The sequence below is a fragment of the Barbatula barbatula genome, assembly GCF_947034865.1.
Source record: "Barbatula barbatula genome assembly, chromosome: 24".
Taxonomy (NCBI): domain Eukaryota; kingdom Metazoa; phylum Chordata; class Actinopteri; order Cypriniformes; family Nemacheilidae; genus Barbatula; species Barbatula barbatula.
The window spans coordinates 11766338-11792026 of record NC_136787.1 but is presented as its reverse complement, the minus strand read 5'-3'; the positions used below and the strand labels follow the sequence as shown (position 1 = coordinate 11792026).

Genomic DNA, 25689 nt, shown 5'->3' with positions numbered 1-25689 from the left:
AAATTATGACAAAATCTTCATTTTTGGGTGAGTTATCACTTTGTGTTGATTTGTTGTCATGATGCATTTTTACCATTGTATGTTTATAATGCCTACGACACGTTGCAATAAGGATACTGCAAGAACGTAAGAGAACGTTCCATGTCAGCTGGGTGTAAGCTAAGCAAAGTTGAATCGCAATCTATGCCCTCCTGTAAAGTTTTCACATTAATGTTTTCTACATACCAAACTATAAGGATTAGATTGTTGAAGAAAGTCCTTACCGTCATCCTGGTCTGGGAGTATCTGGACACGTGTGGTGTGAAAATCCGCTCCCAGACGACCTCCCACCGGCATGCTAAGAGTGATGTTGAAACTCTCTTCTCCTTCGTACAGCGAGTCGTCAATGATCACCACGCGGCAATCCTTCTCTGTCTCATCCTTATCGAAGCGCAGGACACTGGCCTGCTCCTCTGGACGGGAGATGTAGTCGGAGTACGACAGGACTGAGGTGGGAACGGTCCCCGTGGCGCTCCCTGAAGCCAGACATACAGTAGAAAGGACATTTACAGGAAATTATCTACATTCACAAACCTACTTAAATGATTTAGCTGGAAATTACAAAATGCATTTGTGTATGTTGCACCTTGCTGGGTGTGACAGACCACCATAAGGTCCTCACTGACATCTCCCCTCCTGCGCACGGGGATCAGAAGTTCTCCGATATCCTCTTCGACAGCAAAGCTGGCCTGAGGAAAGAACACTGTGGATTCTGTCGAAGAGAAAAGAAGATATAGCTCAGCTTTAGAAGCTCTGTTCCCGTGGTGGTCTGTTATATCATTCACAGAGGGATTTAAAGGCACCTTGCGAGAAGGTCTATTACTGCAGGGGTTTATAGCACCACAGGCGGGCGAATTGATTCCTCAATATATAATTATTTCACATCATAAGAGTCTATACTGGGCGTGTAATACACATTTATCTTGCACAAACGGCAAAACACTTTTTTTGATGGAAAAATTGACTTTTTCAAATCAAGTGCTTTATATTAGGTTCTTGGCGGCCTTTGGGCCATTTAGTGTCGATATCTGTCCGTGCCTGTTGTGCGTTGAGCTTTGCTGCACAGAAAACCGTCTGGCTGAGTGGGAGACATTGCTATTTTCAAATATCGTAGGTCAGGATTGAGTCAACATCTAACAGATTTTAATAGCACACGGAACTGATGGAGAAAGAACGCTTTAGATTGAGAGGGAACACACTTGGTGATGTTTCTGAAATTAACAGACGCACTGGGACCAATAATGAAAATAATAAAAGCAGCAGATCTCTTGTTGCTTGGCCTGTCCTGTCCCAAATACTTTGATGCAGTTATATGTGATACTTTGCAAATCTCTCTTAAGAGGAGCAGTAATGGGCGGAGCTAGGGGTGTGGCTTTAGTATATCAATTTATATCAAGTTTTTATGCTTTTACTGGCATACCAATGAGCTCAAATTTTTTTTTAACATTTACAGGTACTCAAAATGAGTCGTCTAAAGTCCAAACCATTCATAAGTGTACATTTCATAGATTTTGTCATATATAGTCATCAAGTTCAAGATGTAGTCACCCATCATCGCTTCATCCCACCTTCCCTTGTGCTACACACATTTCTAGAATTTTCTGACAGTGGTAATCAGAAATAATGAAATATATGAAATTTTTTCAGTTTTTGTTTTTTACAATATAAGACCAAAACCTTTGTCATGGATCATTGCACATCCAAACCTAAAAGATTAGCCTCAATTGTTGATTTAATACAATAATTATTTGGAAGAAGGCAAAGTATATTGTATCTTTTTAGTCAAGTGATACAATTATACAGATATAATCTGACCCAAACCTTGCCCACTGGTCTCTGAATGTTCCACAGAAAAGAATTACTCTTGCAGCCCTCAAGACAGAAAAAAATGTTGTGTTTGTAATAAATAAAGAACTGACCTTGTTTTGTAAGAATCCAAAACACGGTTTTCTATGCAACTTTATGTTGACGCTTCACTGAGTACGGTCAGCTATACACAACTGCTGGAATGCTGGACACTTCACACACTTAAAGGAACAGTTCAACCATAAATGTGAATTCTGTCATAATTTACTCACCCTCGAATTGTTGTGAACCTGTGTACATTTTGTTGTTCTGCTGAACGCAAAGAAAGATACTTGGAAGAATGTTTGTAGCCAAACAGATTTGGGTTACTACTCACTTCCATAGCAGGGAAAAAACTACTATGGTGCCCCAGAATTGTTTAGTTTACTACATTCAACAGAACAAAGATTTGTTAAACAGTTTTGGAACAACCTGAGGGTGCATAAATGATGACAGATAGCTCACTTTAACGGCTGATGCTTAAGTATATAAAAAAATATAAAAAAAACATTTAAGTAAATCGTCAAAATGTCAATCAATACATGAATACAATAACATTTTTATAAAAGGACTAAATGTTTTGACCTTTTCGAAATGCATTTTTAAATTTCACATTTCCAACAGGGAAAGAAAAACACTGTCATCCCCTTTTACAGCCTACAACATTAAAGTCAAGTTGAAGTAACCATCTTATTCTCCCTCTTTCCCGTACTGCTCTTTACACTTATCTGCACTGAAAGGTTCTGGCTGCAATGCAGAAAGCTTGTCACATCATCGCAGATGTAGCTCCAGATGTGGCGTTTGTCTGCGCCTGCGGGTCTGTGTAAGCCATCATGTGCGAGCGGCTCTGTGGCAACTGGGTCACACAGGTCTCCAAAGAGCCATGTGGGAAGACAACTACCTCCCTCTCACGTTAAAATATTAATGCGTTAGGATGGCGCCTCTGCTGTGAGGATGCTGACCTCGAGCTGCCTCACCCGCATGAACGCTAAAAGGATAATTAACCTGAAAAAAAGAACTGGATGGCAGTGCAGACTGGCCATGTCTCGCTTCCAAACATCCCTCTCCCCCTCGCCACTGAAAGAGCAGCTACTCGCCGTCACGCTAAGCCTCCCGTGAGACTTCAGCTTCGGCAAACAAACCCCACCATAAGACTGATAATTAGCTCACAGGGGAAGCGGAGGAGATTATTTTGTATGGGGATAACTTGTGGAGAGATAGCCGGCTTAAGAAACATTCAGATGGAAACTATCGCCACGTTTGGTGTGATGGATGACATTTTTAATTATCTGGGGACCCCGTAGAGAAGATAAAGACCAAAACACACAGCATAAAACAAAGTAAGCCTCCGGTTATTCACGGCGCACATCTAAACGCGCTCATAATTGTGAGAATATGAGATACTCTTGATGATGAATGGTCGAATAATACTGCCAGACCTCGCGGCTAGGAAACTCAAAGCAGCCGGGATGAGACCGCAGAAGTTTGACATATTTTGCCATATTTTGTAACAAGAGCCTAGAGAAGAAGTCCTGGGTCTTTGGTAAAAAAGTTTGCGATGACAGGTTTATCTGCGGCTCTCATTAGAGATCCCGGCCGTCGAAACTCTCCGTCTCAAGCTGACCCCCTCAAAACCTATGCATCTAACTTTCATACATGAAACTTTAATTACAAAGGGAATCACGGCAGATGTGTCAAACCTCTCTCGAACGCCCACTGACGGCCATTTACATTTATCGACTAGACGCCGCGAATGGAATTCGAGATGAAAAGAAAGGCCGTTGATATGCGGGGGCGGGTGGACGCTAAAAGCTCGTAGGTAGGAAGAGATATGAAATGCTATAATTGAGGTCCACTGAAAGCAGGAAAAACATCTGCAATATGTAGATAAGGCTTAGTGCTCTCTTGCAACATCCCAAAATAATATTAAATACAGTATATATACATTTCATTCCACACACCAGTAGTAGTAATAGGTTCCTGCATATTGAATGGCTGATGCACTGAGGTTTGGATCTTTTTATGTATTAAATGTCCTGTATAACCATTGCATTCATCTGGGGGTGGGGGTTGGACAAGTGTTCTGGGCTCTATGATAAGTCGAGGGGAATTAAAGTAGCTGAATCATTGGGCCCTGGGATGAAGGACAAAAAAAATACGCTTGTTGAATTGTATCCCATCTGCAAAAACGTATTTGAAGAGTTTGTATGCATTAAGTAAAAGCGATGCAATTCCACAGGTAATGAGGAGCTAACACTTTAAATCAAGTTGTATTTCTGTTTAGTTAACTACATTAGTTAACACGAACAGTGAACAATACTTCTACAGCATTCATTAATGTTAGTTATATGTCTTATTTTTCTTAATTTACATCTTAAAGTTGTATCTGTCAACAATAGTTCATGCATCCAAAAGCTGTTTCTGGGATGGTACTTTTGAAAAGGTCCAATGCTGTTTGGACCCTTTAGGCAAAAATATGAACACATTGGGTACCAATTTGTACCTTTGAGAACATGAATGCACAATTGCATTGATAAACTTTAAAAAAAGATTAGTGAATGCTGTAAAAATATATTTTTACTGTATAGTTCACGTTAGCTTATGCATTAAAGAGTTTATCCAAATTGTGTCATTCCAAACCTGTATGAATTTCCATCTTCTGCAGAACACACACATAAAAATATTTTTGGGAATAATGTTGGTAACCGAACTTCCATTGTATAAACCAAAACATATACCATTTCTAGAAATATCGCGAGTCATTTACAGGTTTTCAACAACATAAAATATAAATTTTAGAGTATTTATATTTGGGTGAACTATCCCTTTAAAGGTCCAGCATTTGACATTTAGCATCTAGCGGTGAGGTTGAGAATTACAATCAATGGCTCACGCCAACCCTCCCTTTCAAAGCAGTACGTTGGCTGACACAGAACAAAGATGATGTCATGTTTTGCTTCTTAGCCGAAGGAGATAACGCATCAACACGCTCTGTAGAGCAGTTTGTCCGTTTAGGGCTACTGTAGAAACAACTTGGCGAATTCCAAGTAAGGGGACGTAGATAGAAATAGCTCATTCTAAGGTAATAAAAACATAACACTTCGTTATGCAAGGTCTTTATACACCTCTGAAGACATAGTTATGTATATTATATTTCATTTCTGTCAATAGATCCTCCCAATAAATTGGACCTTTAACTGATGTTAACAAATAGAACCCTTAATTGTTACTCAATTAAAAGAAAATGAAAAGTAAAATTGATACCTCAAGCATTATTTATAACTAAGAGTCCACTTAGTTATCCACTTAGTCCACTAATTCACTGTTCATGTGTTCGGGAAATGATTGGTCAGCTTGTTTTGGACTTACCATCTCCTGGATCCACTATCTCAACCATGGCTGTTGCTGGAAACTCCAGAGCGCCCATAACCGGCTCAGTGAGGATAATCTGGAAGTTCTCTGACTGCTCATATTTCCCGTCTGAGAGAACCCTAACTGTCCATGTGGCTGTGGTCTGGCCCGGGTTAAACTGCACCTGCTTCTGAGATTTCCCTTGAAAATCCTTCCCCTTCTCAGCACTGCCATCCAGAGTTCCAATTCCTTTAAAATACCACAAATAATACAATTTAACACAATCTGAAGAAACTTTTCCTAACTTCATATCTCCAGTCTCCAGGTGGCATACATCATCAGTTTGAGAACGATGGACTAAAAAAAGCATGTTATCAAATTTATAAGTAGGGATGATCTTAATGCCAGGTTTCTAAAGATTGAGCACGTAGCTTTGCATCTCTATGCATTATCAATGCAATGCAGAGATATTCATCCTAGTGATATCCAAGAGTGCTGGAGATCTCGAAAGGTGAGATGTATGATCAAATTGAAGCAACATGTACTACTAAAGTACATCATGAACACCTGACTTAATTTCCACTGTAATGTTGATAAGACACTGTGGTGGGATTTCCACACAGTGGGAAAGCCTGCTGTGAAACTGCCTGAAATCGTTTGATCTCGGAGACATCAAGCAGGGCCACCGTCAGGGATTCGTCTGACAGAACCTCCCCAACAGATGTTAGGAACTATATCATCTCAGTCTTAAAGATCAATGTTGGATGGATCACTGCTCTTTCCATCTATTAAAGTTAAACTTGATGATATAGCTAGGGATTCAATTATAAATAAAGATTTTTGACGGTAGAATTGCAAAAATACATTATCATTACTCAACCAATCTAAGCATTACCATTAGCATTAGCAATCTTAGCATTATCATGTATCATTTTAACCACCAGTTTACCCTTTAAACCTCCAAATGTTGACGTGAGCTTTGGTAAAATGACATATCACGTGTTGCTACGCAAACTCTTTGTAAATCGCTTTGGATAAAAGCGTCTGCTAAATGTAAAATCTATATCTTTTTCACAGTAAGGTTGACGTTTGCATTGCATTACAGAATGAAAAACAGTTTTGAGTAGACTCAAGACTTGAGTTGAACACTTAGTTATTCCAAAAGCAGCACTTGCTAATTTATTAAGATTAATTTACGAGACATAAAATGTTCTTTTATCTAAAAGTAGCCTATATACAGTATGATCTCCGGGAATGAACTCCTTAATTCTGATTCAAACTATCATCAAATCTATTCGATAATTAAAGGTTCATTTAGCGACACGCTAACTCTGCATTTAGCGTTTTAATAATAGAACACATATTCCCTTTACTGCAAAGAGAACAAAAACCATCACACTAATCATCCAACCATGCCTTTACATGCAGAAAAATCTTTTAAGAAAAAGCCAAGAAAGTAGGCGGTTGGAAAAAAACTGAAATTGAATTAAAGATATAAGAGAAAGAGCAATAAAAAGAGAACAAGAGAAAGAGGGCTTTCAATTCCATTTCTCTAACAACAGGGGGGCTCATTCCAACCACAACAAGCAGCATAGCAAGTACGATATGAAGAAAAGAGAGAAGAGCAAGGCATGAGGCTGAGGGGTTTGGGGGGGGGGGTAAGGATGCTGCGGTGATGTTAGGCACAGACTGCAGCTGAACTCCAGGCTCAAAGAGTAAAAGAGCAGATGTAGGCTGATCGCATCGCCTCACAAATCACATGTTTCATGTTACAGGGATAGAAATGGCCAAAAAATAGGTAGAACTATACATTGTTGTTATGTGGCCTATACTCACATCACATGTCAGTGCATTCAGTAACTTCAGTTCTTGTGTTGGTTATCTTTTCTTTTATTAAATGGTGTTTATTGGTGGATTCATTTGCATCACAGATGTGTGACTTGAGTCCGATAGCTAAAACACAGCACACTGTCAGATAGCTAACTGGAAAAGGCTACTGCTGCTATCAAAAGTAGTCAACCGCACTGATCGATTGGTCGATAGTAGGATGACAAATCAACCTGCTTACCTTCCTGGCCCATCCCTACTTTATACTGTAGAAATATGGTACACTGTGGCATCTATATACACTACCGTTCAAAAGTTTGTTCCTTTTTTATATTTTTCTCCATTTTAGAGAAAAAGTTAAAACTACAGGAATTATGTTTGTGACAAATTCTTGTAAAATAAATCTTGACTATGTTTTATTATAGTCTTCAAAGCAGCCACCCATTGCCTAAAATTAGTATTCTACAAATCGTATTCTTGGAATTCCATCAGACAGCATTTTACGGTGTCAATATCTGAAGCTTTTTATACAGTGTTGAAGGATTTTCTATATGTTATTGGCTCTTATTGGCTGCTTTTTCTTCGTTATTTGATCCAATTCATCCATTTAAGGTTTCATGAGGTAATCACCAAATGATAAGGATATGTTTACTAAAAAACTTTCAAACTGACAGCATTACAGCTCAGTATTGCTGAGTGCCTCTGTGATCAAGCCTCAAGTGCAAACATTTACTTAGTTTTATATCATATTTGTGGATGTAGCTTGAAGCAACCCTTTTTGGTTGTCGATGTATGATGTAGTGTTTGGATAATTTGACACGTCGTTGCTCATAATCTTATCTGCATCTTGAGTGAAATACAATACAATAGATACCGCACAACTTAAAAACACAGAAGAAGACCAAAGTGGTTCACAAAAAGACGAGTTTTAAAACACAAAACTTAAATGAATAAAACACCACAAAACACAAGCTGTAACATAGGCTAAGGTTTCCTAAAAAAGTAAAATCATCAAACAGTAAATCAATGAATATTAAATACCAGAGAAAATGAATAAGTCTTAAGATTAGACCTAAAAATAGATAGAGACGGTGCAGTTCTGATATAAACCGGGAGGCTATTCCATAGTTTGGGGCACGGTCACCTGTTTTTTTTTAGTCGTGTCCTTGGAACTTGCAGCAGATCAGAACTAGTAGATCAGAGTGACCTTGACAGGGTCTAAGGCTGCTACGGATCTGTTAAGTACTGGTGGGACTGGTAGTGAAGACTCGAATATTAGAATTTTAAACGATTCGATATTTAACCGGCAGCCAGTGAAGTGAAATAAAAACCGGTGTGATTCTCTCATATTTCCATTGAAAAGCCAAGCCACTGCGTTTTGGACTAACTGAAAAAGTAATTGTTCGCTATGGACGTGCGCCGGATGTGACTACGCGAACTGTGACAAAACATGGAAGGGATCGTGCCTTTACTCATTTATTATATTTCAGAAAATGTCTAGAGCACCTTAAGGCAACATTACGCTCGATGTAGCTGAACTCATCAGCAGAGGTTAGTTGACTCATCGTGACTTGATTGCTCTACCGCCCCCTAGAGACAGGGAGCTTCATTTTCATTTACTTGCATTAGACTAGACGGCTATTAATCACAACACCCCTTCTCATTCTTTCCCATCTCTCTTGATGCCTTCTGCTCTGTTTATTTCTGTGGTCTTTCACATTCCCTCTTTCACACACACGCCACAAATCCGGGCAGCGTGAACAAAGACCCTCGTTTTCATAAATACTGACCACATGTGGGGCTGCACTGACCGCGGTGCAGGCCAAGATAAGCAGGTACCAGCTCACAAAAGGGAGCGTTCTACTGATGCTTGAGAGTAAGCCAGGGCTTTCATCTCACAAAGAAGCCAAAGCACTTACAAAAACATCTCTAACAGCTTCCCAATGATAAGCCTTAGTAATACCAGGTCTCGCTGCGAAGAGAGACGCGACAGAATGCTAATGACTCACTGTTAACGTGCGTACCTTTGACTTTTTGCCTGGTTTAATAATTTCTGGATAATAGTTTGTTTTTGCGGCAAACATAGGTTGAGAATTGACAATGTGGAAAATATAGCACTTGCTGATGGCAATTTACAGAGACGGGAAGAATTATTCCAGGCGTCTTATCTTATACTCACCGACAAAAGATGTTTCTCCGAGGAAACCTCGTCGTCGGAGGACAACCTCGAGAACTTTGTCCTGCTCATCCACCATGTAGCTTGGCTTCTCCAGAGAAATCCAAGCCCAGTTTAGACGAAACCGCTGGTTCTTCAGTTTATTTTTTTCTGAAAACAAACACATGTTACCTTTTGATGGATTTAGAAGGGATTAGACATTCTAATTGACACATGTTGTAAATATACAGCTGTGGTTATTTAAAGGGGTCATATGACACGGCTAAAACGAATATTATCGATTGTTTTAGATGTAATGCAATATGTATACACGGTATAAGGTTCAAAAACCGTGCATGTTTGTATCTCTGTTTATATCATCTGTGAATGAAAGCGAGAAAGTCCTCCGTTTTATGTGTGTGTGTTGTAGTGAAGCAAACATTTGAAGTTTGCTTTTCAATGAAACATGGTCTGACCTTCACTCTGTTTTTGCTATCAAACCGTTTCTGCTTTAATGAATCCCAAATGAACTAAATTAACTTAACATGTGGGTTATTTTAAAATATACCATTTGCAATTGGTACAGTATGACCCTATGCATATATGCATAAACAATAAGCACTAAAGAACGACCCTTACGTCTTCAAAGGCAGCCTGCACTCCTCGCAGATTAAAAGTGAGGCAATATCAAACGTCAAGGACTTTCAGATCAATGAAAGTTTAAAGCTGCATGAAAGCTGTGATAACATATGTGTCAAAAACAAATGCATGTTTCAGTTTAGGCCATCAAAACCAGATCTGAATGTTCCTTGCATTGTATCAGCGGTTATCAACCAAAGGGCCGGAGCCAACTAGAGAGCCCAATATGATTCATTTAAATATGCCATTTTAATATATCTTAAAAAGATGTGTGCCAAGAACATGAAAACTGAAATAAAATCACTGATTATCTGTACAGACTGACTTTACATTTAGAGTTTTCTTTATTGTAAACCAACCCACTCCTGTGGAAATATTCTTTTGTTTACCAATGCTTTCAATTCATTTGTTCTCTCGGTCTTTAATTTAGGTCCCGTTCCTGCAATTCAATTTCTAGATGTTTTCCATTGAGAGTAAACCAAATCAATTGTGACGTGAACTCAAAGCTGTTTATTCTCTTCAAAAGTACATAAAAAACAGTGGCAGGTACAAATCTCTTTAAGGCAGACTGCATTTTTGAATGAATGAAATCTTGAAACATATGGGCATTTCATGTTTAAATGAAATGCCAGCAGTTGTGTTCGTCACTCAAAGCCGTGGACACATTAAAGTTTTTAAATTAAAACATTACTGCTAGAAAATGAAAAATGTTAAACAAGCACGTATTGTTGTGCAGCGGTTTCAGCAATGACCATCTGCTCCACTAAACACGAACTCTGATAGAACGCCCAAGGCCACTATGCCCATAAAATGTAGTGCCAGGTCACCAAAGCACAGAAAAGAGAACTTTATTAAATAGACAACAGTTTTATTTATCTTTAAATTCCCTGTTTTCTCATAGACCACTCTCCGTCTAATATCACACCTGATAAATGCAGACATTTTGAAACTGGGATTTTGACCATTATCTTTCTACATGAACGCTTACAGAAACAATCTTTCTAGTCAATGTTCACATCATGGATCAGAGTCTGCCTGTGTGTGTAATAACAAACAGATTCTCAATTTCTCTATTAGATGTTCTACGCTTGTTTTGCATGATGTCCAAGAACCAACACCAGCCTCTTGATAACTCTGCGCGACACATTTCATGACTGCACCTTATTCTCAGATTTTTGCTGTGTTGACCGTTTTTTGTAGTTTTTTTACTGTGTTTAGCTGGTAAAAATAAAAGCTAGTTTGTGTTCAAACATACAGCCATTGAAACGATTAACACATTTCTAGATGTATTGTTGCCATTCCAGTCTTGTGTCTGTTGAAATTCAAACCTCAGGAGTGACAAAAAGTCATCCACAGCAATATGAAAGACTGACAGCATGACAAGACACATGAAAACTACTTATATGTGCATATGTACTGTATAATATTACAAATATTACTGTTTAAGGTCAGTTTTTTACGTCAAAATATAAAAAAAACCAATATAAACATTTTGAAATAGTCTCTTATTTTTTCTGCGGCTATAGATATATTTAAGCAATTAATAAACATTAGTAATGTATGCTGCATATGAATTGTTTAATTATCATAGTGGCCTCTAAAAACTACTGAGTCTTGGGTTGGTCAAGATTTACAGCATATATATCCATAACAGAAAGTTATATACTGTCTTTAATTTAATTTCTCAGCAGTCAGTAAACATAAAAACGTAAACAGCATTTTAATTCATAATATCATGTTGTAATAATGTCTAAGTAAAGACAAAGATGCTAATAATCACATATTAACACGTGGCATGTATTATACAACTGCATGTAATCAGTTGTTATAATAATATAGCCAGGATATAACCAGATTTAAAGCCTTGTTGTTGTCTACAGTCTCACACAAAATAATAATGCAGGATATTATCCAATCTGCAATTCTGCTGTATGTTTCATTTGGTAAGGTTCTATCAATTTATTCTATTAGGGCAGGAATAATAAATGGAAACTGATTTAAGTAAAGAATATTTTTAACATCCGCATGTGTGCAGGGATATTGTTTTCAGCTTGTGCATTCCAGATTCTCTTGGTATACATCAACGAAAAAAATCTGATTTTCTAGATGTACTGTGGCCATTCCAGTCCAATGTCTGATGAATATCAATAGAAACAAACCTCAGGAATGACAAAGTCACACAACAGCAACGTAAAAGACTGAGAGAATGCAAAGAGGCATGTTATTATATCATATGTATATAAAAGTTAATATTATATATACTGTATATGAACTAATACATTTTAAACATTAGCCTTAAACATTAACATTGTGTTGTATAAACATGAATATGAACTTGTTTTATTTATTAAATGGTTGAAAAATATTGCAACACAGTTATTAGGGTGCTTTATAAAATACGGATTATAAGATTGACGGCTGACCCATGACTCTATGACATTCTGTCTCACAGATATGACTAAAAATTCCTTTCAACGGGATTCACATAAAAAGCACATCTCTCCTAAACAAGCTACACAGACACTCAGCATGAAGTATGTACTGATCAATCTTAATAAAAAAAGCCCCACAACAAAAATATTCTACGTCAAACTTTTCTATTATATCTGGTTTCTGTATCTATTAGATCTAACTAGTATATCAGAGAAAACCGAACTGACAAAAGATAACCCAAAAAATATGAATTCAGAATTGTATTGTATTTGATTTGTTGTCATGCCGAACAAAAGCAAGCTCTCGTTATCTTGGCTTCTAACAAACTGTCACTGAAGCCCAGTGGATTTGTCCACACCCTAGGGACACAGACAGTCCTCCATGAAACTTCTCACACAAAGGCCCCTAATGACTTTATTAAACAACAGAGAGACAGAGCCGGTCTGTTCAAACACTTTTTCCTGGAAAGACATGCCAGCTCACAGTCACGCAGAAGGACTCATTAAAGGCTAATCATTGTTTGGTGCATGCGATGCCACACTCGTGGAGTGAAAACTCGATCTAAAAATAGCACTCCCAAATAATTCATCAGAGACATTTCTTTTCCTTCACTCGGAGCCACGCGATTCTGAATAAAGCCTGACAGAAGTCAAACGGAGCTGACCCCCGAGGGTTCTTACGACGTGCATTTTTCATTCATAAGAGTCTTATATTATCAGCGCTTGAAAGTAAATTGAACCATAAGATCGAATGATCAGACGGCTGGAGTGGTTCCAATGTGGTGTAGGGAGAAGCACTATATAGTTATTAATGGCATACCAAAAGCATCAATCATAAATAAAAGAAGCTTATGTTTTCCTGGGGAACTTATAAAACTAATCTCAATGGAAGTAAACAAGTGCTATTTTTGCAATACTGCTTGGTTATCGAAAACATTGTTATCTGGGTGGTGCGTAATAATATTTATATAGAAGCATGATTCTTAAAGGTGCAGTTTTTTTAGAGGATCGATTAAAAGAAATGCAACTACAGTACAAGTCCAAGTCCAGTGACTATGTGTTCAGAGCTGTATAAAGACCTTAAAATTAAGCAACATGTTTTTATTACCTTAGAATGAGCTATTTCTATATACATACACTGCGGGAATATAATATAATGCAGCAATAATACCATGCACTACAAAAAAGTCCTAGCAATTATCATTACGTGAAACTCTGACACCATCACATGCATACTTGCAACTGTAACTGTTTAAAGGATGTCAAGTTTTTATTTTTTGAACAAACATTTATGCTATTTTAAGCGTGCCTTATGGACAGATGCTTTGGAGAAAAGGTTTGATTTAATCTTTTTAAGCACATAAACAAGACACTCACCGTCTCATAACCGTCATGTTGACTGTCACAGAAATGCTTATGGTTGGTTGTTCAATCTGTGCTTGAGTTTGGAACACCTGCATGTTCTACATTTTCTGTTTTGCACATTACATCTCTCCAATCTCGAGGTGACATCCATGGTATCTCAACCCGGCCTCACGATTCTTTATGAAGCCCTAGCTTCTCCTTTCCTACCGCAATAAGCTCAGTCCTTCTAGCTGGATTAAAACAACTGAACCCAGACTCTTATGGGAGGGTCAATGTATGGCCGGATGCCCTTGTTTATTTGAAGGATGGAAACAAAATCTTCCATTGTCTGTGTAGTAATAAGAAAAGTCCCCTCTTTTCATGACCATTGCACTGCATTGACTGTGTGCTTTCTTTTTAACTGAGAATAGCACTGGCATATATTGCATATTTACTAGTTCCACAAACTGGATGCCAGGCTTTGTCGTGGTTATGCAAAGAACATCTTCTTAGCTGTCGAATACGTCTATGAAAGAATGACTGAACACAGTAATCTAAAACTCTCATTGGTCCATCGCCTGTCTACTCGATCAGTGCCGCTTGCAAATGTTTAAACAGTAAGAAGTACCTTGCCAGACCTTGCAGGTGTGGTCTCGTCCCTGAATCAAGGTCTAAGGTTAAGCTGGACTACCTATCCAGAGTATGACCCTAAATACCTGCACTACCCCACAACCAAACAAAACAGAGATGAGGCTTTCTATGGAAACTCAATGCCATATGTGTGCGTCCAGATTCGCTTATGTGGCATAAAACAGCTACAAAACATCCACACAAATATATCCGGTTAGTTTGATATGCAAAAACCCAAACAAACAGCTCATACATATGGTTATCTGTATCCACACTAACATTACCATTGTTCTTCATTATTGGTGGGGTTTAAGGCTCCTGTTCCACAAATCCCAAACAAAAACCTCGCAAATACAGTACTCTCAGGCAAAAACAGGGCAAGCAATGACGTTTCTTTCAATTTTCTGAGACAAAACAGAGCTTTAGCAACAAACTAAAAGGGGGGTGAACAGATTGTGAAATTGCTTTCGGCTAAAAGCTGGCGGAAACAAAATGGTGTAAATGGCATAAAATTGAGACCATTCTGGTTCTCAACTTGATGTTGATGGTCAGGGCTATTGAAAATAAACCAAGCTTTTTTTTAATGGTACATTAAACCATTTGAGTAGATAATAGCACTTTTGCTTTCGAAAGAACACCGAGGTAAATCGACAAATGCCGAAGAAAATATTCCCTCAAAAAAACTCCCAAACTGCGATGTGCCAAGTAAAGATTTTCTCTGTTCGTTGTGTGTCCCTGTAGTCAATCCTGTCATACTTCATGCTCTGCCTCTTGAGGGATGATAGTAGTGTAAAGGGCTAATGGTATTCAGGATGAGCGCTATCATTGTGACTTTTTACAAAGGAAGAGGGTAACAGATAAATCTGTAATCATTTGCCTCACTCGGAGCTCTGGGATTTACATTTTCTTGATATTTGAATAGAGAATTACGTGTTACTGTCAGTCAGGAGGTCCTTGTGATCACAAAATATGCTGGTACACCAAAATTATTTGAACCCAAAAAAACATTCTGTCATAATTAATTCATCATCATGTTGTTTAACCAGTACATAACTCTTTCTTCTGATGAACACAAAAGAAGACATTTCCAGAAATGTCTCATTGGTTTTGTGTCCATACAATGGAAGTTAATGGGGTCAATGTTGTATGGTTATCAACGTTCTTCAAAATATCTTTTTTGTGTGCTGCATAAAAAAAGAAAGTCGTCCAAGTTTGGAACGAAGAGCATGAATAAATATTGAAACCAGTTCAATTTAGGGGTTAACTTTCCCAGTAAACAGTGGAACAAAGCAGTAAGGATATCATCCAGATTAGAAGTCCCACAAAGTGATAATTAAAGGAGATTCATCTATTATTCAGCCTTAGCCATGTACTAACAAAAAGTGAGACTTTTCCTTTAAAGAAGCAAAAAACTGACAAAAGTAGAAGGTATGTCCTCAGGCTACAATCTCATTTTCGATTCAAATAATTCTCTGAACTGCATATGGTAAACATGATAATAGTTCTGCCCTGCCTCCCCATCATTATTGCTATGCCGAGGAAGAACATTTAGAAAACAAAACAATTCATTAAAACCCCTCTGGTATACTACTAATAATAAATATGTGTGTTGCAGTCTAACAGAGTTCATTAAATGAACGTAGCTGTATAACACAAATTGTTGTTAGACCCTTTGTAAAGGCAGAAACGAAACTAGCTCAGCTTCTTCAGACATGGCAAATGTGAAAGACGTTTTGCAACAGTTGGATTTTACACTAAATCTGTATTACGTAGACATCACTGATAAAAATGGCCTAGGAAAGTCCTTGAAGATCTTAAGACCAGGTGTAAACTGGGTGTTTGACTTGGAATAATTTTTAAGGAGTTAACACAACAATCTGTTTCATGCCACAACCGATTATTTAATGGCACAACTGGTGATTGTGAGCGTGAGAGAAGCTTTCGGAATGCAGGGAGTCTGTACCAGATGTTTTCACATTCAGTTTTTTCCCAGGTCCTTCCGATTTCAGGGACCCTGTAATTGAGAGTCTGAAAAGGGGAGTGGCTTGCCCTCACAAGCTCTAATTATGTGTCTTGCTTCTAGTTTTATATATCAAATGGCCCTTTGTGTTGTGTGTATACAAACCCTTCAACCCACTGCATGCACAAAGTACTACCAAGGACAGTCTAGTCACGGCTTCCTGGGAAATCAGACAGTTTATATACTATTTGACCGTTGCTAATGTTCACCGTAGTTTGAAACAAAATACACACAATTATCAAAACCTCATAAGATGACAGATTCAACAATGTTTTTCTCTCACACTACAATATTTTATCAGGGTCATTCTGCCAACGGTTATTCACTTTTAAGTTTTCCTTTTTGATGTTCTTGAAATTAATTTAAAAACATTTCTAGTCAAAGGAAGCAGAGCAAGTAATAATCTCTGCTGACGTTTCACGCACCTCTGAAAGTGAAAGCCTTATTAGTGGCACATAACTAAATATATCTCTCTCATGTCCCGAAGATTCGCCATTAATTCTCTCCACTATTCCGTTTGCATAGACACCTAAAATTTAGAGCATTGTTTTATCATTTATGAATTCAAATGATTCCTGTTGCATTATTCCTCACTCGTACTGAAATCCTTCAGTGAAAAAAATACATCTCGATGTGTTGTATATCCCGGTTTATTCTCATCAAGATAAAAATGGATGTGCAAAAGTTTTGCTTATGATTTTAAAGACTCTCAAGCATGCGAACAAATACTGGATGACTTACCGCTGTCCTCCACGGTAAAACCGAAGAGATCACGCGTGGCATTGCTGTTGTCTTTCAGGATATAGCAGATTTTAAGTTCATCAATGTCGGCTGAAAACACACATTAAAAATCACAATAAGAGATTTTATCTAACCAAATTATTTTGAGCAATGTATCATTCATTTAGAAAAACAAATATAATATAATCTAGATCACTACAGAAGATGTACACAATGCTGGTTCAACACTGGTCCAAAAGAACTTAGTGTATCAGTTACATTTCAACAAAATACAACAAACTATTTATTTTATATGTAAGATTTAAAACACACTAAATAAATAAAAACTGAAACAGGAAGTGCTTCTTTTTATATCTTGCGAAGTGGTCTATATTTAACTTATCATATAAAAATACAGCATACATTAGGCAGAATACATATTTTAAGTATTATATTATATATATATATATATATATATATATATATATATACACTATAGTATAAAATGTATATCTATAAAAACCCTCATCTTATGATAACGTGTGTCTGAAGTAAAACGTCTGTGCAAAGATGCATACTGTACTATTAAAACACTAGTTGATTCAAACAGCACTCAAAAATCTGCAAACACAGGAAAGCGTTTTAACAACTTTTCAACCAGGTGAGAACTTCCGCAAAAGCAGCAGGTTCTCATCCACAAAACCATCAAGAGAACAGGTAACAAGCCATTATATAATGACAGGCAACAGGGAGAATTTTAAACACAGGACTCCAGCTCCTCTACATCTGGTCTGTCCTACAGCATCTTCCCAATTAGAGCCCTTAACCACTGACACGCTAACTACAGTATACCATTATGAACCTGCCTCTCTTGCTCTCCTTGGTCTGACCCACTTCTTTTAAATGATTAATGTCAGAGGAAGAAGCCTCATAAAAATGCAAACCTGTGATTCTTTATACACGGATGAAACCACTTTTCATATCGAAAATAAAGTGTCTCCTTTCATCGCCGGCGCGCACTCTCGTCATGAAATATTTAGCGAAAGCCACAGAGCAAGTGGTGGCAGAAAATGGGGAAAGGGCAAGGTAAATAAAGAGAAGTGATTGTTCCTTCTGCTTCACTGCTCAAGCCGATGAGGCCAAGTCCGGTTTGCCAGGCCCCTCACTATGTCTCCCTCGCTCTCTCTCACTCTCGTCTTTTCTCTCACTCCTTTTCACACATCTGCCTCTCACCAATGTCTGGAACACTTATCAGACTTAAGTCAGCCTGACGTGGATTCTCACCTTCTCGCTAGTCATTCATGTTTGAAGGAATGTGTTTATGCTTTAGCTGTTTGGGGCCTTGAACCTGTGCTGACTAACACACAAAAATCACATGCTGTTGAATAGAGAGTGATTTTAACTTGGCTTTCATAAAAAAATGGAGAGGCTGAATTGGGCAAGAACAGCTTTGGGGGACTAATTCATTACTATATACTGTATAATTTAGTAGTGAAATAGTTTAAAACAGAAAGGATTTTCCAAAAACTAGCCACTTTTTAAAGAAGTAAAGATGCTATTGAGAGATTCTCATTGTTTTTGTGAGAAATACATACTAGATTATTAATAACGCACAGATTGCATGTATAGTAGCCAAAAGCGATTTCCAGACAATTGACATCATAAATCTTAACATTTTATCAAAGATACATGCAGTACATACTGTATATTGTATGCGTGTTGCCTTTGTGTATTTGGAGTATAAACCTCTCATATTTGAGAAGAATTTCATCAAATATTAATAACAGATACAACTGTAGTATGCATTATTTGCTGTGAGCCTTTAGTTTTTCTGTCCATTTTTGTATATTAGAATACACTGATGGTTTCAGAAGCAAAAACATAAACAAAGATTATGTGGCTTCTGCTAGACCTTCGCAAAGAATCAATAACTGTTGAGTAGTTTTAATGTAATTTCATACAATTAATATACAATAAAAGTAAAAGTGACCCATTTGTCAGATATGGTGACTCATTCCCGAAGTGTGACCTCTGCATTTAACCCATCCAGTGGGTAGTGAGCACACACACTGCAAGTCGTGAACACACACACCCGAAGCAGTGGGCAGCTATCACTTCAACGCCCGAGGAGAAAAGGGGGGTGAGGTGCCATGCTCAAGGGCATGTTAGTTGTTACCTGCCTGCACTGAGAATCGAGTCGGCATCCTTCTGGTTACAAGTCTGACTCTAACACCACTGCCCGCAATAAAATATGAACAAATAAATAAAATTTAAAATAAATTGTTATCGTATAACTAAACACAGACTTGAAGTTCACTTTGGGATAGTCTGATGAAACAGTCTATATATGTCTTGTATTCTATAATATCGTTTCATATTTTCAAATAATGTTGTTGAATAAGTACCTTAAAACCTGAAAGTGTTTCGTTCATTTGTACCATAAACGTTATATTTTTAAGGGGCATTAAAAGCAAATATTCACCCCAAACGTCATTTTTAGCAACTAAAGTAAAAAAAGTCTTAAAAGGGATAGTCCACCTAAACATTAAAATGTTGTCATGAATTACTCCCTCAACCAACCCTCCCTCCTGGTACAAATGTATTTGTTCAGTTGAACACAAAGAAAGGTATTTGACATTTCTGGGACACCATTGACTTTCATAGTAGGAAACATGAGTTTCAAGATATTTTGAAGAATTTAGGAAAGCAAACTGTTTTGGGGCACTTTGACTACCATTTAAATTTTTTTCCTACTATGGTATAGTCAATGATGTCCCAGAAATGTCAATTGCTTACACATTCTAAATATCTTTCTATGTGTTTAAAAGAAAAAAATTATTTATATTAACTTGAGCGTAAGTAATTTATGAAAGAATGTTTATTTTTGGGTGGAGTTTCACTGATAATTATCTTCAGAAATAAGCTACTTTTTAAAATCTTGTTTCGTCAATTTTGCAATGTTTTGCATGTGATCACCAAACAAAACTGTATTAAACAATAGTCATCTAATGGTCACCAAAAAAACGTCTTATTTTTACCAGCATAATAATACAACAAAATTATGCCGCTCCCTTTCATTGAGCTAGTTAGAAGACAAAATGGGTCAATTTAAATGCAAAATGAATGAATGTCACGAGAACGTTTTAAACAAACCCCTCTTTGCCTTTTGACAAACAGGTTCCAAACCCTCACCACTGAGAGAGCCAATGTTCTAATGTCCTGCCAACAACCTGCTTAAATAAACAAACTGCAATATTGTCTGGTGCAGAAATGTACTGTACACCGTTACAACGAAATTCTCCTGTAACCAGTATCTTCTTTAAAATAGTCTGTCACTATAGAAGGAATAAGTATGAGTAGATTAATAATTGAACAGAGATGTGTGAACGCTCTAGTTGTCTCATCAAGAATTTAAGTTGAAGAGACAGGCACATCTTGCAGCCTGTATGGGCAAAAAGACCTGTTACTAAAATGAAATGACATTATCTAAAGCATTAATAAGGGCAAAAGCCCTAGTAGGAACATGGCGAATACTCATTTGGAGTCAAATACAGTGTTATTAGGAAGAGTAGGCAGTAATACGATTTCAAAGTATCCAACTATAGGCTTATTTATGCTGATTAAATAATACCTTGTGTAAAGGTGTTGATGGAGTCATTCCCTTTATCCAGGTTGTTTAGGTAGCCTTGCTCTGGTTGTGTGGTGATGTGAAATACCAAGGCATCAGGACCGCTGTCCCTGTCCACCGCCTTCAGGACTTTACTTGTGATCTGATAACCTAAGTGACCTGTGGACAAAACCCTTAAAGTCGATGCATCTTTGTTAACCACAATCTGAGGGACGCCGTTGTCCACAGACAAAATGTTGATCTTCATGGTCTGAGGGGTCCGGGTTTCAAATATGGTATCAGGGAAAACATAAAAGTCTGAGTGTGTTCCATCTGTGACTGTAAAAGAAAAGCTATCGGCTTGCGACTCTGTGCCATCATGCCTGTAACTGATCATGTTCTCATTCAGGTCCTGCTTTGTGAAGGATGCAACCGGTCGGCTGTTGTTGAAAAGCAGCTTGCCGTGAATAGGTAGCTGGGTAATTGTGAACTTCAGAAGATGCTCGACTGTATCTTGGTCCTCAACGGTCAACTCGAAGGGCGTAATGAGTTTTGTCTGTCTTTCGGTCACTGTGAGATCATGAACTGTCAGTAGAGGCTTTTTGTTATCAACGTCAACGATCGACACACGGAACGTACGGAACACAGGATTGTAACCATCGGTGACCTCAAACTCAAAGCTGTCCATCTTGACTTCATCATCTGCAGTGTGAATGTAGTAGATTTTGCTTCCAGCCAGCTGGAGCTGAGTGAAGGACACAATAGGCATGCCTGGCGTGTCTGTGCTTTCCAAATGACCCCTCACTGGGGCTCTTGTGATGGTGAACACCAAGTTCTCATCTGGGCTATTGAGGTCGCTGGTGCTGAGAATGTTTGTAGTGAGGGTCACTCTGCCACCTTCTTTTAGTGACACCCCTCTACTGATGACATCAGGAAACACCATATCAATGCTGCCTATTGTAATATAGAAGTATCTGTCAATCAGAGGGTTGATACCATCTGTTACATCAAACTTGACAAGGTCTCGGATGCCTTCCTGACCATTGTGAGAGTAGAAAATAAGACCCTGGTTCACCTCTCTTTGTGTGAAGTTCATCCCAACAGTGATGTTCTCTATGGATCCAACAGACCTTTTAGCAACATTTCCTGATGTTTTTCTATAAAGGGAACCTTGTGCGGGACCGTAGCGAATGATAAACGTGAGCGACTCATCATCTGAATCCAGATCAGTAGCTTTGAGTACTTTACTATTAATTTCCTTTGATTCTCCAATCTCAATTTCAAGTCCGTCATTAATGGCAAGCCTTGGTGTTTCATCATCCACTGGAATAATCATCACCATGAGTGTAGCCTCGACTGAATGTTTTCCGTCTGTAAGCAAGACATCAAACTTGTCTTCAGTGGTTTCTGAATCATCGTGGTCGTAAATTATGCTTGAGGCTTCTCTTATTTGTTCAAGAGTGAAGTTTGTGACTGGGACGGGGCCTGTTGTCAGCTGATTGAGGATCATTCCATAATTCGGAGGTTTGGTAATGATAAACGTCAGCTCGTCTGCAGGAACGTCAGCATCAATTCCATTCAAAAGGGGAGTGTCTATGAAAACATTCATACCCTCCATTACAACAACCTCTCTCACAAAGATCTCCGGTTTTTCATCATTGGTTGGAATGATGACGATAGGGAAGAACTGACGTTCTGAGAAGTTTACACCATCGGAGCAACGAAAAGCGAACCTGTCCTCCACCGGCTCTACTCCTTTATGTATGCTTTGGACGTAATGTATATGACCTTCATTCACATCTCTGATAGTAAAAGCGCTCACCGCCATTCCTGATCTTGACTTCTCAGAGCCGGGTGCTGGAGATATGTTCTCCACATATCCTGATGTGGGTTGAACGATGATGGTGCATAGGATGTCCTCAATTGGCGTGTCAGTGTCCTCAACCGTTATCTGATCACCAATAGTATTTTTGTCACCCTCAAAGACGTTAAAAGTAGGGCCAACTGTGACCACCGGAGTTTGGTTATCTACAGGAAGAATGGTGACGTAAACACGGACTCCTTTAATTTTGTTCCCCCCAACATTCCATTCATCCGACATGTCCGAGAGGGTTAGATTAAAAACATCTTCTACAGAGGTGAAACCGATTTCACCGCTTGTGTGAGCATACACAACCAGACCACTGATGATATCAGCTTGAGTAAACAAGCCTGAGGAAACTCCATTCACCAGAATTTCTCCAAACCTTGGCGGTTCCTCCACAATGAAGGTCAGCCTGAGGTCATCTGTGTCCTCGTCTTTTCCCTGGATGACGTTGACGGTAATTTCTGTTGCACCGTTCTCCAACACATTCAAGCGGGAGCCAACTGTGCCCTCTGTGAGCGTCGGAGTCTCATCATCGACAGGCTTCACGACTACCTTAACAGTGACGGGCACAACATGAAAGCCATCACTAACATCTAATTTAAAAGAGTCACTTGTTATCTCATCGCCATTGTGGACGTATGAAAGTTTGCCTTCGGAAACATCCATCAGATTGAAAGTACTACCTTTTTGCAAATTGATAAATGTATGTTGGATGTGGCCGTGTACTGGAATTTGACTCATTGTAAATAAAATCTGCTTGCTATCTGTGTCAGGGTCATTCGCATAAAGTTCGACACTTGTGATGATGTGTACACCCCTCTCCAGAACTGTGAAGCCCGAATTTGTTATCTGTGGGGGTTTGTTGTTTACGGGCTGCAGAAAAATGGTAAAAACACCATCAACGCTGTTTCCAGCGGTGTCTTCGACTCTGAAATGGAACTGCACCACATGGGGTGTAATGCCTAGCTCATGGTCTGGCGGGCTGTAGGAAATCTTATGATGGTTAACTTGTGCTTGAGTAAATTCTGTTACCTCACTATTAGGGCTGTCTGTTAAAACAATAGATCCAAATCGAACCGGATTATTCTCATCTGTGTCTGTTGGCGGCTGAGTTATTGTATATTTCAAATCACGATCCTCCGAATCTAGGTCTGTGTAATGCAGCACATTTTTGCTGAAATGAGTCAACTGATATTCATGTACAGTCATCTGCAAAGTAGTACCCAGGAACAGCACGGGTGGAACATCATCAATAGGCAGAATTTTAATAACAAATGAATTCTCGCCAGATTGGTTGGGAGGATCGGCATCATCTTGCACTTTAAACACAAAATGATCGGTGATGGTCTCCGTGATATGTGGACCTTTATGTTTATAAAATAGCTTTTCTTCTGTAATGTCTTTTTGAAGCCACTCTGTCACAACTTTCTCATACACACCATCTTCTGTATTAAACTTCCATGACGTTGGGTCCTCCGGAGCTTCAGATTGCCTCATGAGGACCTCACCGATAGCTGAGAGCGGCGGCTCGATAATAAATTTGATGGTGGAATCTTCAGAGTCAATATCTGCTGCGCTGAGGGTGAGTTGCGAGATGGGCACCATCTGTTTTTTTAATAAAACCAGCCCTGTGTTTGCATTTATGATGGGTGGCTCGTCATCGGTGGGCACAATTGTGATGGGGAACAAAAACTCGACGTCATGCTTGCCATCTGACATTCTAAAAATTATATTATCGCTGTACGTGTTGCTTCCATCGTGTTGGTACATCACAATGCCCACTTCTAGGTCGGCGGGGGTAAAATACTTCCTGTTGGTGCCCAGCACGGTTAACTGACCGTGACGCAGACCATCGACCACAGTTATCCTAACACTGTCCAGGTTGTCCTCATCACTAATTTTCAAGTTGCTCTGAGTGAACAAAGACCTAGATTGACCTTCATACAGAAGCTGACCGGCATTTTTAGTCACCACTGGTGCTAAAGTGTTCATGGGCTTTACCACAATCATAAATGCAAAAGGATCGGAAATCCCACCATCTGTGTCAATGACCTCGAACTCTATCTGAAAAATCCTCTCAGTTTCCGAGTCCAGAGATGGAGTTTTGTAAGCTATTTTCAGTTCCTTCAGATCTCTTTGATAAAATGACGTAATGGGTAAATTTTTATCATCTGTGCTCACAATATAACCCTCCTCGAATGACAACGGGGAGGTGATGTTGAAAATTAGATCATTCAGACTGGATTCAGTATCCTCGGCCGCCAGCATATCGGGGGTTAAAGCTGTCATTACAAACTGATCGACTTCCATCATCATCATGGCCACAAAACTGGGTCTGGGAGGTGTGTTCTCCACGCCATCTTTTATCCGGATCATCACGTGAAAAAACTCCTGCTTCAGTAAATTGTTGTCTTTGCTACGGAGTGCCACCACCATCGGCATGTAATCCTTATTTGGAGACTTGTGCGTAGACGTGTGCTCATATCTGATGTCTGCTTCGAGAAACTGCTCACAGCTCATCATCTTCTCCAATTTGCCATCATCAACAACTTTTCCGTATCTGGGTAAAGAGCTACTGGCAGCCAGTGAGGTGACTTCACATTGTTCAGAGTCTTTATCATAAGTAAATTCTAGTACCTTTCTGTCAATGCGATTACTAGTGCCAAGTAGTCTATCAACAGTAAGAGGCATGTTTCTCGTTACAATCTCCAACTGTGTGAAAACAACACCCACCTCTAACATAAAGGGGATGATTATAGTTTCAGTCTGAGTGTCGTATCTAAGTTGTAGCTTCACCCTGTCCTCCGCAGGGCTTCTGGAGCCGAGATGAGAGTATTTGACATCATTAGGACCAAATTCACAAGGGAACTTTTTAGGTGTCAGATGCCCGGGTCTCTGAGACAGCGGATCATTATCCAGCACCGTAATGCTGCACATATCCCCCGGCTGAACTTCAATGACCAGATCGTTCATCGGATCGATATAAACCGATCTTCCAAAAGGCACGTGTATACCGTTGTTAGCCACCAGTATCGCATCCTCCGAGAGTTCAGGCGTGTACGCGTACGACAATCCGTGCCGCTCAACTCCTCGCGCACCTGTCAGCGAAACCAAGAAAAGGAGAATTGCGTAAAGTTCCATTGTGCGCGAGGTTGTTAACAGCCACGGGAGGGTTTGGCGAGGAGGACAATATCCAAAACGAGGCTCGGGTTG

The 25689-nt window shown here is 38.9% G+C and overlaps 1 protein-coding gene across 1 annotated transcript in view; it reads right to left on the bottom strand.

Annotated features, from left to right (window-relative positions):
* The window catches only part of frem2a (FRAS1 related extracellular matrix 2a), a 44461-nt gene extending 18997 nt beyond the window's left edge, over positions 1 to 25464 (bottom strand). Inside the window, exons 1-6 of the mRNA XM_079448360.1 lie at positions 20634 to 25464; positions 17024 to 17113; positions 9242 to 9388; positions 5254 to 5484; positions 626 to 751; positions 264 to 515 (exon numbers count right to left, since the gene is read on the bottom strand). Coding sequence (XP_079304486.1) covers positions 264 to 515; positions 626 to 751; positions 5254 to 5484; positions 9242 to 9388; positions 17024 to 17113; positions 20634 to 25449 — 5662 coding nt within the window. The 5' untranslated portion in view covers positions 25450 to 25464. The remainder of the gene's footprint in view (positions 1 to 263; positions 516 to 625; positions 752 to 5253; positions 5485 to 9241; positions 9389 to 17023; positions 17114 to 20633) is intronic.
* Between the last annotated feature and the right edge of the window lie 225 nt (positions 25465 to 25689).